Below are 12,077 nucleotides of genomic sequence, written 5' to 3' on the forward strand. Positions count from 1 at the left end.
AGTGTGGGTGCTTTGGATAAAAGGTTGTCTGTATTCAAGGCTGAGGACCAAAAAGAGTGTCCAAAGGAGGCTGAAGATGGGGACACGATAGGGAGCCATCCGCTCGCCCGGAGCACTCTGTCCTTGGGCACTGCTACCAATTTGAGGAACCTCTCCCTCAGCCGGGCGAGCATCCGCTCCCAGGCACTGGACATCAGGCAGAAGATCACAGAATGGGAGTGCCGCCGGGAGCCGTCCTCCAGGATGAGCGCGTGTGTGGACAAGAGAGATGCTGGGGAGAGGTCAGGCAGTGAGAGCTGCCCCAGCGTGCTGACCTCTCCCTGCAGCGAGAAGACGTTCGATTTCAAAGGGCTCAGAAGGATGAGCCGAACGTTTTCCGAGTGCTCTTACCCAGAAACAGAGGAGGAGGAACTGCAGGACAGGGATTCCTGCCATCAGTTTGAAAAGAGACCAGGCAGGAGTGAACCTCCTTCTGCCACTTTCCTCAAGGGCCACATGAGGAAAGAGTCCTCTGCTGTGCTCAACAGAATACAGAAGATCGAGCAGGCACTGAAAGAGCAGCCCGGCAGAGGCCTCCCCCAGTTACCAAGTAGCTGTTACAGTGTTGACAAAGGGAGAAAAAAGTCTGTGACTCTGGGTACTGTGGAGGGACTGAGTGAAACCCTAAGTGATAGCAAAGGAGGGAGTGGTTTTTTGGGGAGTGAACCAGAAACACCTACTGAGGCTGAGAAAAGCAGTAAGACAAAACAGGGGGTTACTGCAAACTCGGCTGGCCCTAAACTGCTCATTGAAAGCCCAGCTAATACTGCGGTGAATCCTGTCCCCAAGCCCAAACGCACCTTTGAATATGAAGCAGATAAAAACCACAAAAGTAAACCAAGCAATGGCCTACCTCCATCTCCTACTCCTGCTGCTCCTCCTCCCCTCCCATCCACCCCCGCACCCCCCGTTACCAGAAGGCAGAAGAAAGAGTCGCGCTTTCACAGAAAATCCCAGAATAGGTAAAATTCAAGGAAATGTCTTGTGCTCAATCTTCAAATAAATAAATGTGCTGTATTTTTTTAGTAATGATATTTTAAATTCTCCCTCTAATGCAATGCTTTTCACCTGAGAAATGCTGGGAATTGCGTGTAAGACAAGTATTCCGCTGAACTGCACTGATGGGAGATACCAGTACAATACCTTTATATGGCTACAGTTTTGGAGTTCTCCAACCTGCATTCCTCAATCCCTGGAAAAGGCTCTAGGTCATGTGTGCTAAAGGTTATCTCACTCATTTTGGCACATAAGCCCTTACTTGAGATTTTTAATGGGGCATAATTTCATTATCCTCTTTTGGCGGGACCACAGATGATCTATGATAGCTCTGTCTGCCTGTTCACTGCAAAACATACCTGCAGAGGGCTCGTGTTTCCAAACTTGTTACCACAGTAGTTGTGCCAGTTTTATGCAATGTTGGTGATTTTATTTAATTCAGTGCTTAGAAATGTTGTCCAAAGTTACTATCGATAGCTGTAGAGGACTAATGCTGAGAAAAGTATGTTTTAGCACAGAAAGGCCTTTATACCTTTCTTGAGCTAATGATGAGCAGAGTATATGGCTGTGTTTCCACAGCAGTCTGTGGAGCTTGACTTGTTTTAATTACGTGATTCCTCTTGACTTTTGGAAATGATAAAACTCATTCTGCTCACTGCTTAGAAAATTGTAGGCATAGTTGTTGATAAGCATTCAAAGTATGGCATTTTTAACACGTTCACCTATCTGTGCATGTGTACGATACACACACACACGCTGTCTTTGATATTTAGTGATGAGCTTTGCAAATAATTGCTAAATGGCATCTCAAATGCACACCATCAATTCAATATCTAGTGCTTGATGTTGGTTCAATTAATTAAAAGTTTATGTCAGCACAACCTGACCTGAAGTATGCTGGGGCAGGAAAAGGAGAAGGAGGAGCCTTCAGATTCTGTTCCTCACTTTCAAGGGACACCTGCTTCTGAAATGGATTAAACAGCTCTGCTGATGTGTGTTGTTTCTCTGAGAAAGGCAGTGGGCAAGGGGGAGGAAATGTGGAAAGCCAAGCTCTGATTAGTAGTGCTTATCTTTGAGTTCTGGCAATAATCTCAGCTAGAGGATGTAAATCTAGTTTTTAACAAGAGTTTGTGAAATAAAGCTGACCTCGTGTTGTTCAGCACAGTATTTCCAATGTACAGAAGACAAACAATAATTTTTAAATGTTCTGCTATAAATGATAGCCTTTATTAGAAAATTAAGGGGCAAGTGATAAAATGGCCTGTGTGATTGGTGGCAGAAAGGAATGAATGACAGGAGATAATTCTTGCACAGAATCACTGTGTGATCTACAGCTAAATGATCCAAGTCAGTCTCCGAGTACACACACTGAGTTTGAGAGCATGCAAGTCACCTAAAAACAACAGTATTTTGTTACAATGAGTTTGTGAGATGAAGTTTTGAAACTTCTTTCAGAAGAGGTACAATTCATGCTTACACCTGCTGTTCTGCAGGTTCAGTCTCCGTTGTAGTGGAGTTAGACAACAGCACAGTTCAGCAATGGAGCCTCAGTCCTGGGTGGAGTTAGTAGGTACAAGCCCAAAACAAAAGCAATATTTATCAATTTGTGATTAGTAGAGTATAAGTTGTAGGATGTACATTGTTATCGCGTGTACCTGATGATTCTTACAAGTCAGTTTGACGTTGTACATGGTAGGTTTCCATTTGTTTGTAACATTTTTACCCTTCTGTAGTTTAGTGAATTCTCTGGAGTTACCTCTGATCAATGATGATCTAACTAAGTTTAAATCAGCCTCCGAAAATCACAGGTTTGCCAGCTGACTTCAAGGCATGGTGGAAATGCTTTATAAAACCTTAACTTTTGTCTTTGCTACTGTCCTTCCTTTAGTTACAGTAAGGAGTATTCCGTCATTTACAAAGAGCTTGAGACTGTACAAGTCATCAAAGAATGGTGGTATATTATTATATTAATATTAGTTACTGAAATCTCAGTCTCTAAACTGTTCTCTTTTTGAGAACAGACATAATTCATTATATGTACAGTGTGTAGTTGTATGTTTCAGATTGAACATACATATGGTTTGCACTCACTGGAATGTCATGAGAATGGACTCTGGGTATTTATTCTTCTAATGTTTTGGACGAAAACACTGGTTGCTTTGTGGTGGCTAATTGAACATTATCATAAATTGGAGGAAGTCCCTCATACTTGTCTGCTAGCATAGATCCAGTCTGTATTCAGAGGACCTGATGCCCAAGGTAGCTTTTACATTTCAGATTGATGTGAGCTGGATGTTCTCTAGCGGTTGGAGATCCTCTGGCACAGACACAGAGCAGGAGAGGAATGTCACAGGATAGGCTTGGGACACACGGACCACAGCTGAGTGCTGGTCCACAAAACCGCTCCTGTGGTCCTGCGCAGTGTCACTGCATCATAGCGTTGCCTTGAAATCTATAACACTTAGACTTTCTAAAGTAGTTAAATATCCCATTTCATACACAGGTGTGTCTTCAGTGCCTTGTCTTTTATAACTGTGAATAGGTGTGGAGGAGCGGGTATTTGGATCTGAAATGCACGGCTTGTTTCTGCCACGATCCTGATGTACATAACATGGACCTGTATATTCTTCAGACTGGGGACAGGAGAGAGCGGGCTCCTAAGCCTGTCGCAGACCCATAAGTCTGCTCCAGCAGACAAATAGGAAATGCTCTTGTCAAATGCAGTGGTTGTATGATAATCACTATATTGCCTGTAGGGATACTCTTGAGCCAATTAACAGGCTGAAGTATGTCTCATGAGACTCCACCACTGCCATATGGATATGCTGTCAACATGTTTCACTTCAGCTGGAGAGAAGAGGAAAGGTGGTGTGATGACAGGATGATTTAGCGTTAATCTAGTTTAGGTATCAATGAGTGAAGTATGGGCATCAGCACAGCCTCTGCAAGCCTTACAGCACCCCGGGATTTGCACTCCAACCTGAGGCCATTCCATTCTCAGCACTAAATCAATCAAATGAATGCTAGCCCCTGTACAGCTGGCAATGCAGACCATGCAACTCCCAACTTCAATGTAGATATTGCCTCTGAGAACAATTGCTGGGCAAACTGGAGAATGGGGAGGGGTTGGGCTCCTCTTCCCTTAGAACTGCCCCACACACCAGGGCAGGTGTGGGTGAGAGGCAGTATATCACCCCTCCTTCAAGTACCAGGGTGGGAGACAAGGTGCATGGGTTCATCTGACCCAACTGCCCCTCACCTTCCTTCCAGAGAGCCTTGAACCCTCAGGCCTCCAGCCATTAGCCCTGGTTGCTTGTCTGACCCAGAAAGCCTTAATTTCCTTGATGCTTTGTCCTTTGCTGCCAGTGCTTGACACAGGGTGTGCAAGGGAAATAGCTGACTTTCACATGGGTCTGCCTTTGGCAGTTGTACACTGACCTTTATGCAGGAACATATCTGAAGGTTCGAGACATATGAGTGTTTTTAAACCAAGAGCTACATCTCTCAGAGCAACCCATGGAGGAATGCTTTCCAGAGAAATGTCTGTCTTAAGGACAGAGGGCCACATGTTTCTGGGGCTCTTGGCAAGAGCAAAGCAATTTCTAATCTGAGGACTGTGCTGCTAATTTACTCTTAACTTTTGAAAAATGTCATGTATTTTCTTGGTATCTTCTCCCTGTCCACATAATGGGGTTAACAATACTTCCAACCTCATAAAAGTGTGCAGATTTCTATACTAAAGACTGCTGTGAGCACAGGACTTGAGGTCCTCTAAAAGTTAGTCCTTAAAGCATGATGTATGTGCCTTTTTATACATATTTCTTAGCAAACAAATGCTCAGCTAAATGTTTGAGTTGTTCTGCATTCTAGTTACTAATTACTTATTGTTTTAAACTTTAGAAAATCCTTTGAGTTTGAGGATGCGTCAAGTCTGCAATCTTTGTACCCTCCCTCCCCAACTGAAAATGGGACTGAGAGCCAGCCCAAATTTGGATCCAAAAGCACTTTAGAAGAAAATGCCTATGAAGACATTGTAGGTAAGAACCTGTTGCAGTACATGGACTCATAGTGGGATGTTGAGTAGCCTGTGTATTGTTGAACACATGCCCTGTGCAAGAACATTCAGTGCTGTCAGTAAAGAGAGATTAAATGGAGGATAAATGGGTTTGATGCATCAGTGCAAACATAACTCTCAGTCTGCATGCTGGAGGTCTTGATTCCTTTGAACCTCATCAGGTGGTATTGGAAACAGACTGTTTGGTCAGCTTTTTGCTATGCTTTTCAAGAACTAAATCATTCTTTTATCGAGGCCTTGGCTTGAAGCCTTGAGGGGTGTAAAAATGTAAAGAACTGAATTTGAGATGGTGTTTACAGAACTATCCAATAGCAAAATTAACCTTGTGGGTCCTTGTGTGGTCAGTCTGAGATTTTCAGGACTCCTGTGTGGACTGTCCCAAAGCAGTTGTTTGTAGCACCATTCCTGGTCTCCCCTAAGTCCCAGTTGCTGGTTAAAGAAAAATTAATTTCCTTTAGCTATAGAGCTATCAGGAATGCACAACTAAAACACTGTTTTGATTAAGCTTCACAAGAAAAACATGTTTCTTTTGGTCTTAGAAGGAAATATATGGCCTATGCATACATTCTTTTAACATCAAAAAAGTTGTTATAATTACTGAAAATTGGGCAGCCCTTCAGAGCACAGATTTTCCACACAAGTTATGAATATCTGCATTGTTTTTAACTCTTTCAGTGTTGTATTATTACAACAGATACAAAGGGTACTTCATTTTACTTCGGACAATGAATCTTTTATCTACTGAAAACTGGAGAGCTACCAAGATAGTCAGGGTCCCTAGAGCACACGTCCTCTGAAGAAACACTGACAAGCTGGGCTTGTTTAGTCTGCAAAAAGGAGTACCAAAGGCATTTAAATATTACTTACAAATGTTTGAAGGCCAGACAAAGATGATAGAACAAAACTCTTCTTGGTCGTATCAGTTAATAGAGCAAGGAACAGTGGCCACAAATTGCAGCTTGGGGGTCTTTCTCCTTGTACCCAAATTCTGTCTCTGGCTTGTCAGCCTCAGTGAAAACAGGAATTTACTCTTTCCATTTTCAGCTGTACTCTCCTCTATACCATTCAGAAAAATGTCTTCAGAACACAAAAAAATGCTGCTGTTCAGTGTCTGCTAATAAAAATGAGAGCATATGTGAATATTAAAAAGTTTTTTCTGTGGAGAACATCCTTACATGATCGTTAGACTTCTTTATGAAGCCAGACCCCTGTGCAATTTGCACTTGAAAATGTATTGTGCATTAATTACGGTGCTCATCTTTGCTCAGGACCTGTCAACATGCTGCCAAGTGTCAGGTGGTAATGCTTCTTTACCTTGTTTTAGTTTTGGCAGAGTAGTGGGAAGAGAATGCAAAATTTCAGATCTGTGGACAGAGAACTTCATTGTTTTGTACTGCTTTTTAACAACCTCTTTCCAAAGCACTTCATTCAGTGCAGGCAGTGCGGGGTGAATACCAAATCAGTATAATTCTTATAAACTGTCAAGCGTGATTAAAGACAAGCCAAAGTATTTTGATCTCTGGCTTTAAAGAAACTATCGTAGTTTTGCGTATAGCATCTGCATAATTTATACCAGTAGTGCTAGCCCCTAGTCTCTTAAGTAGCACTTTTTTACTCATGCAAACCAGGTGTCTCTAAGAGTGAGTTTATTTTATAGATTTACATCTGCTTCAAAGATATAAAGGACTCTGTCGCTGCTGCTTTCTGTTTTCTTTGCAAACAGTTGCCCTAAAGGTGGTAGTGAGTTTTTTGTCTATAGCTGGTTGAATCTTCTGCTGCCCCTAAAGCTTGTAGGTAGTTAAAACATCATCACAGTAGTAATAAATTTAATAAAGTCCCCTTGCACTCTACTCCCTGTTAAAACTTTTAATGCAAGTAAGTGTTAAAACACAAGAAGAAAAAAAAGGCTGTGAATCTTGAGCAATGCTCTAAGCACTCTGATGTGAGGCAGAATCATAAAAAAAAAAATCAGGTTGGAAGGGACTCTGGAGTCAGCTGGTCCAATCTCTGCTCAAAGCAGGGCTAGTTTCAAAGTTAGATCAGGTTGCTCAGGGCTACGTCTGGTTGAGGGTTTCAAAATATCTTAGGAGGGTCGTTTCACTGCCTCTTTGTGCAGCCTGCTCTGCAGCTGAACCTCCACTCCAAAGAATTTATTCTTGATATCAATGTGAAGGACTTTTTCTTGCTATCCAGTCAGAATTTTCCTTGTTGCTATTTGTGACTGTTGTCTTTCATCCTTTCACTGTGCACCTCCAAGAAGCATCTGCCTTTGCCTTTTCCATAATCCCCTCCTAGGTAGTGGAAGACAGCAGTTAGGTTCCCTCCCAGATTTCTCTAGGCCAAACAGTCCTGGTTTGCTCAGCCTTTTCTCACTTACATCGTATGCTCCAGCCCCAACCATCCTAGCAGCCTTGCTCTAGACTGTCTCCAGACTCTCTGGATTGGAACATAATGATTCATTCTGCATTAATCAAGAAGCAATTTTATAAAGGGGTGTGCATTCCTAATATTAATCAGAGCTGTATTCCATGTGCAAGTAACCATGTGGACTTCATTCATCTTCTGTACTAACACTCACAGGAATGTGGCAGTCATAGTAAACTTAACATTGTTTTGCTTCTTGTGGTTTTGAGTGAGTCTTTAATCAGACCAAAATTGATGTGGCTTTATGAACCCAGTTGGGGAAACCATGCTTGGCTTTGTGCGAAATCGAGAAACTATCATAGTATTAAGAGATGTCTGAGATGGTTGCTTCTGCTGTGTTTGTGGACAACAGTATTTCCTGTCATATGTACCATACGGTTTCAGTTTTCCAGTCTGTTCCCTAAATGCAGTTGAGATATTTGAATATTGTTATTTAACCTCTACTGTCTCTGAGGCATTTTTCACCTGACATCTAGAAGAAAGCACTTATCATCACCAAAAAAAAGTTGAATGAGTAAAGTAAAGGCAAAGTTAAGGGCACAATATTAAGTTTAACTTGAGAAAAACTAGTAAAACCATGTAAATTATAGTTTATGTTTGTAAGAGAAATTGTACTCACAATTCAGAATTTAAATATAGGGGAAGAAATCTTTGACGAGGCAAGCCTTCTTAGTCTGTTTATAACTCCTCAGCGTGCTGGACACAGTAGAACAGGTGGAGACTTTCTGTTAAGAGGACACTACATAGATGTGTAGGAGACCCATTGCTCAGCTGGGCTGTGTGTGTTGCATTGTAGATTGAGAATATTTAATCTGATGTTGCTCAACTCCATTTGCCCTGTCCAAACAAGAACCATTTGCTCTTATAGCTGCCTCATTTAAAACATTTTTTTTTTCCCCAAGAAGAATGAAAGTGATTAAAATGCTTTTCCTCCTTTAAGATCTGTGACTAACAGGGTTTCTTGCTTCTCTGCTGTTTTTGAAGTCATAGGTAGGCTATTCAGCACACAGCCCAGGTGTACGAGTATTGGATTATTAATCTTCTAGTAGGTTTAGTCTCTTACTCATGCAATAAGAAGAGCAATTTGTATAAAAATGCGTTTACTTCAGCCACATATATTAGTGCAGAGAGGTCTTGCCCCAATAAGGTTCCTGTTCTCTCTGACTGGCTCACATGCAAGACTAGTGCCTGCTCACTGAATTGCAATGGTCCACTCTTAGAACTCTGTTAAGTAACATGAAAGATGACGCTAATGAATTAACCTCTTTTAGAGTCCCTAGCCGGAATTAGGCTGTACTTTTCTTTGGGACCAGATTGGCTTGACTTTGTGGCTGGAGCTCTTTTGAGTGCTCACCATGCTGGGTTGCAGTGGACAAGCCCATGCTCTGCCTGGCTGGGCCACGTTTGGTGTGTGCCTGGCAGTTTGGGATGACATTAGCCCTTCCTCTGTGTTGGTTGGCACGCTTCCTGCTAGGCCTTTTCCCAGTGCATAGATCTGCTGGAATCGCTCCAGGGCTGAAATAGATCTTTTTAGTTTATTCCTCTCCATCAAATTCCTGTGAGGAGGAACAGAAACTGTCTGCTACTGCCCTGGGGAAGTTTTGGTGTTTCACTGCCAGCAGAGACCCTAGGAACACAAAGTCTGGGACACCAGCATATGCATACCAGTTAGGTATAGCCAGGCCTGGTCTATGCCAGAAGTTAGGTGGCGTGCCAGAGGCATGATAGCTGTCAGTGCCAAAACTTGTTAGAGCTGCTTGGTGGCGGGTCCCAGTGCTGGGTAGATCACTAGGCCATGTGTCTCTCCTTTAACCTCGCAGTTGATGTAATCAGCAGCGTGGGGCTCCTTTGTTCATTAAATGCAGGTATTTTTTCAACTGACATTTTAGGATACAATGTGGAAGACGGAGTCCATCAAATACTCCCTGGCTGAGTAAATGCTCTTCTCAGGAAGACTCCAGCAGCTGAAATGTGAGCTTGGGCAGATGGATTAGCTCTTAAAGAGGGACAGGTAACCTGGGCAAAAGAAGGATAGTCAAAAGCGTGTGGTTCAGGCAACTGCCACAAATTCCTGTGAAAAAGTCTTTCTGCCAGGCAATACCACAGTTATTATGCAAAGTTAAAAGCTGAAATGTTTTTATTTTAAAATTGGGATTCAGCACTTGAGTTCTGGTTCTAAAAGAGCACAGGCCTTTGGATCTGGGGTTTTGATACCATCTGTGATGGTAGAGGCCAGCTTGAAAGCTTGCCTTGGAACTCAGTTCCCTCTTCTCATTTCTCCCTATCTTCACATCACAGTTTCTCTGTGGTCTGTTGAGGAGACTGGAGTCAGTCACACATTCTTGATGGGGATACAGACTTCTTCCCAGCTCAGAAATAAGTGTTCAGAGGCAGAGTTTGGGTTCAGGCCCATCTCTGGTTGCATTTATGTTTGTTGAGAAGTAATTGATGAAGCCAGTCAGAATGCTCTTCTGGAGTCCGTGAAGCTCTCAATCAGCAGAGTCAGATTGTTTCAGATCGACTTTAAATAAAAGGTGATAGTTAAATTGTGTGGGAAATCTGTCTGGAGGGGGAAAAATGAGAAAAGGAGGCAAATGGCAGAACTGAGACAGTTAAGGAGAAGCAGCTGCTGACAGCTACTGTCCCTGCTTTGACAGCTAGAGCTGAAGCAGTCTAGAAAGTAAAGCAATGCCCCAGAAGCATTGCTGTGGGGTCTTTAAAACCAGGATGAATTTCTGAACGGGATCTTGCTGGTGGGCTCCTGTTGGGAGAGTCCCACAATCCATTGTCCCAGTGGCAGCTGGCCCTCCTGTATAGGGTTTCTTATGCACCCTTCTGCTCTTTGGACCTGTTCAGTGTCACGCTTAGGAGATTTTGATCCCTTTCAATAGCTGGATACTTCTCTTGGCAAATATTTTTTGCACCTTAAGAGGAGTTAGGCTGATGATAGCAAGTTAATAACTACGCTTCTGGAGATATATAATTGAACCTTGTTACAATTGACACCCAAGGTGACTGAAAAATGAAAAAGTGTAGTTATACACCATTTTTTGGTTGTTTTCCTCTGTCAAGTTGAGTATCTCACTTCAGTCACTTCAGTTTGAGGAGAATCAGCTTGTTTACTTCTGCACTATAACAGGACAACTAGCTGTGAGTTTGCATGGGCCTTCTTCACAGTCAGAGAGTGGAGTGAAAAATAAATCATTATAAAGCCCTAAACCAGTCAGATTGATACCAACCCTAGAAAATTTTGGATTTTTTTTGTTCTTTGTTTTTGTTTGGTTTAGGTTTTTTTTTGTGTGTTTTTGTTTGTTTGGGTTTTTTTGCTAAAATCATATCCACATAAGGCTTGCATATAGGTTTTGGGTAATCACTCAGGGAACAAAATGCCCTTCTTTAGGTGTAGCTGTCTCTGCTTGAAATTAGTGAGGCCAGGTTGTACTTGGGTAAGTGCAGTCTTTTCCAGAGAGATGAGAATGGATGAATCTGGGTCTCTCAGCTATTTCCCAGCACATCAGAACTTGTAAGAGAGAAGATGGAGCAATATGTCTCAAATCATCATTACTAAGTGGAGTGTCAGGGCAGCCTAACCTGTGTGGATGCCTAAGCAGTTAAAATGGGCAGGTGTGGACCTATAAGCGAGATCCTGAGCATGAAGAGAATGTCAGTGGCTTAAGATTCCCTGCGGAGTCCAGAACAGCGTGTCACTCCCTTTATCCATCCTGGTAAGACACCTTGTCTCTCCTGAACTGATTAGTTGTTTTGAATTCTGATGTAAATTGGACGTAGTGCATGTCATGTAACAAATGGGATGATTTAGCTGTTTTATTGAATCCTCCATTGTGTGTGCCAAGAGCTGCAGAAATGATGACTGAAGTCCAGTTGCAAGATGTTCCAGCTTGACATTGCTTTCAAATTAGAACATTTGCAAAGTTCTTCCAGTAAATGTGGAAAAAGGTTAGAAAGACAGCAAGCTGATCTTTCCAGTAAAATACCATCATCGCATGCCACATTATTGCTTGTCATGCTTTCATATTGCATTATTGTCTGTCATATTATCATCTCACATCAAAAGGGCTATACTGCGAGAAACTGGAATTGCTGGGCTGCTGTGAAGCTGAAGCAAACTTGGAGAGACTGCACTTCTGCCAGCAGCACTGTGCTAGTTGCTTCTCTGAAAACATTTGGGGTGTTTAGTCAGACCCTTACCAGGAGGTCTCTGGATAGTTATTAGTCAAAGACAGAGCTAGGATTGATACAAAATGATGGTGCAGACAGTGATCAGGGAAATGTATGTTCCTGTCTTCTTCCATGCCCCTTGTCTGCCTCTGACAGTCTAAAAAGCATGTGAGTTTTTGGAAAGTATAATTGTGGCAATTTAAATAACAGACAGTGTGGGGTAATGGCAGCCAGACACATTAAATCAAACAGTATCCATATGGGTCTGTCAAAGAAAGGCTAAATACTCTAGCTGTCTGATCCTATTGATGATCAGGTTGCTGCTTTGTTGCTACATTGGGATACATGGTTTTCAGTTATTTTT

At 42.4% G+C, this 12,077-nt stretch overlaps 1 protein-coding gene across 1 annotated transcript in view; it reads left to right on the forward strand.

Moving 5' to 3' along the window:
• Positions 1-345: 345 nt before the first annotated feature.
• The window catches only part of DENND2B (DENN domain containing 2B), a 72,070-nt gene continuing 60,338 nt past the window's right edge, over positions 346-12,077 (forward strand). The window contains exons 1-2 of the mRNA XM_082485496.1: positions 346-1,001; positions 4,936-5,072. Of these exons, the coding sequence (XP_082341622.1) occupies positions 361-1,001; positions 4,936-5,072 (778 nt within the window). The 5' untranslated portion in view covers positions 346-360. The remainder of the gene's footprint in view (positions 1,002-4,935; positions 5,073-12,077) is intronic.

The sequence above is a fragment of the Vanellus vanellus genome, assembly GCF_965231255.1.
Source record: "Vanellus vanellus genome assembly, chromosome: 6".
Taxonomy (NCBI): Eukaryota; Metazoa; Chordata; class Aves; order Charadriiformes; family Charadriidae; genus Vanellus; species Vanellus vanellus.